Source organism: Ammodytes marinus, assembly GCF_949987685.1.
Source record: "Ammodytes marinus genome assembly, chromosome: 6".
In the NCBI taxonomy this organism is placed as follows: Eukaryota; Metazoa; Chordata; class Actinopteri; order Uranoscopiformes; family Ammodytidae; genus Ammodytes; species Ammodytes marinus.
The window spans coordinates 3,974,326-3,976,825 of record NC_137235.1 but is presented as its reverse complement, the minus strand read 5'-3'; the positions used below and the strand labels follow the sequence as shown (position 1 = coordinate 3,976,825).

The following is a 2,500-nucleotide window of genomic DNA, read 5'->3' as shown; positions in this document are numbered from 1 at the left end:
CTGTATCTACAACGGCAGCTTCACAGGTCTGACCAACGTGCGTCTGCTCTCTCTCTATGACAACCAGCTGAGCACCATCCTGCCAGGGGCCTTCGACACTCTGCCCAACCTCTCCACACTGTGAGGGACACACACACACACACACACACACACACACACAGACAGACACACACTAACTCACTCACTTACTCACGCACGCACGCACGAACGCTCGCTCGCTCACTCACTCACTCACTAACTTGCAAAAATTTCCTCACTCTTAAGGTCTTAAACTCAAATTGGTTCTCACAAAAATAGTTGTTGAAGTACAGACACACACACACACACACACACACACACACACACACACACACACACACACACACACACACACACACACACACACACACACACACACACACACACACACACACACACACACACACACACACACACACACACTGTCTTTGTCTCTTACCCTTACCTCCCCTGTGGCCCTCAGTAACCTGCTGGCGAACCCTTTCACCTGTGACTGCCGCCTGTCCTGGTTTGGTGCGTGGCTGAGGAGCAGACGCATCGTGACGGGGAACCCTCGCTGCCAGGGCCCCGCCTTCCTCAGAGAGATCCCACTGCAGGACGTAGCTGTGCCCGACTTCCGCTGTGAAGACGGTACCCCACACACACACACACACACACTCACACATACACACACACACACACACACACGCACGCACACACACATGCACACACACACACACACACACATACACAAGCACGCACGCACATGCACGCACATACACACACTGATGAAAACACAAACAAGTTTGACTCCTATAACATAGTTCTCGGTAAATTATTTCATGCCTTTTTCACAATAATTTTGTAGGTGTGCCGGGATTAAAATTAGGGGTGCATCCACCTCAAAGGACATAGAATAACTTTTTAATTTTTAAAGAGTTAAAATGAAAGTAGCACTATGACAAAAACGATTTTTGAGAACCACATCATTGTACACTATCAACGTTTTACAACCATGCAATGTGTGTGTGTGTGTGTGTGTGTGTGTGTGTGTGTGTGTGTGTGTGTGTGTGTGTGCGTGCCTGCCTGCCTGCCTGCATGTGCGTGTGTGTGTGTCCAGGCTCTGTATTGGAGGACAGTAGCTGTGGCCCGGGCCCTCAGTGTCCCTCTCAGTGTTCCTGTATGGACACGGTGGTCCGCTGCAGTAACAAACACCTGGCAGGTCTGCCCAAAGGACTGCCCCGCAACGTCACCGAGCTGTGAGTCTCACAACACAAGCACTGCACTGTTTATTACATTATATTCAATCATATGAAGTTAGTAAATAAATTGAGTTAATTGCACGCAAGGCACATTAAAACTTGTCTTTTCGCATATGCCTTCTCAAGTTTTCCACGTCGGAAGGGGTCATCATATGTAATGAAAATGTTTTCAGAATTTTAATTTCTACATCCTAAGAATTTCAAACAATAACAGTTGGGCCAACTAATTATCTGATCATACAGATAACAAACAAAACCAAGTCGATCAAAATGTTCATTCAAACATTAAACAGTGTTAAAACTGAAAAAAAAAGAATAGAAGTTGGCAAACCTTTTACTTTTAAGAATTCTTAATTTGTAGAACTCAAAACTTGGAGTTAAATGACGTACAAATGATAAGCCATCTCAACAAAAAGAAAACTAGTCTGATCAAATGGCAATTTTCCTTACACTAAACAGGCCGTTTACACAGATTTTCTTGTTATGAGGGTTTCGTGTCACATGCAAATTTAACTAAAACAATTTCAATTCTCTGGAGACATAATAGTGTGTATGAATCAGATGCAAACTAACTGTCCCTCTCTCTCTTGTCCTGTCAGCTATCTGGATGGAAACCAGTTCACCAGTGTTCCCAAGGAGTTAGCCTCCTTCAGATACCTGCAGCTTGTGTAAGAGGCTCAACACTCAACTCTCTATCTGCTCTCCACTAACCCTCCTCCTGTCTGCACGCACTCCATCACACTCTATCACAACCACTCACACTCACTCTGATTAGGATATTTGTCTTCTACTGCTTCCAAAAACACACACACACACACACAAACCACATCACCCTCGTCCCCTTGCTTTATTACAAGAAACGGTCATCTGCTTTTTGGACTTGTCGTTGTGGTCACTTAAGTTTAAGTATTTTTTTGACTGCTTTTGACATCTTTGTGTGTGTGTGTGTGTGTGTGTGTGTGTGTGTGTGTGTGTGTGTGTGTGTGTGTGTGTGTGTGTGTGTGTGTGTGTGTTTGTGTGTGTGTTTGTGTGTGTGTGTGTGTCTTTCAGCTCTCTCTGGATTTTTCTTAAATCTTCATCTCGACATTACTTATGGAAAATGCTCTAAATGACAATATTTTTTATTGTGAATTTGGTAGAAATGTTGTCAGTAGTTTATATTATAAAATCAAAATGTTCATTCTACTCAAACATTATGCCTATAAAGAGTAAAACGAGAGACACTGAACATTTGGAATGGT

General features: G+C 43.6%; 1 protein-coding gene across 1 annotated transcript in view; it reads left to right on the top strand.

The window, feature by feature from the left end:
• Positions 1–2,500, top strand: part of slit1b (slit homolog 1b) — a gene marked incomplete at both ends in the record, with an annotated part of 66,600 nt that overhangs the window by 45,854 nt on the left and 18,246 nt on the right. The window contains 4 exons of the mRNA XM_080029889.1: positions 1–120; positions 482–648; positions 1,118–1,256; positions 1,859–1,927. The exon at positions 1–120 is cut by the window's left edge and continues 24 nt beyond it. Coding sequence (XP_079886015.1) covers positions 1–120; positions 482–648; positions 1,118–1,256; positions 1,859–1,927 — 495 coding nt within the window. The remainder of the gene's footprint in view (positions 121–481; positions 649–1,117; positions 1,257–1,858; positions 1,928–2,500) is intronic.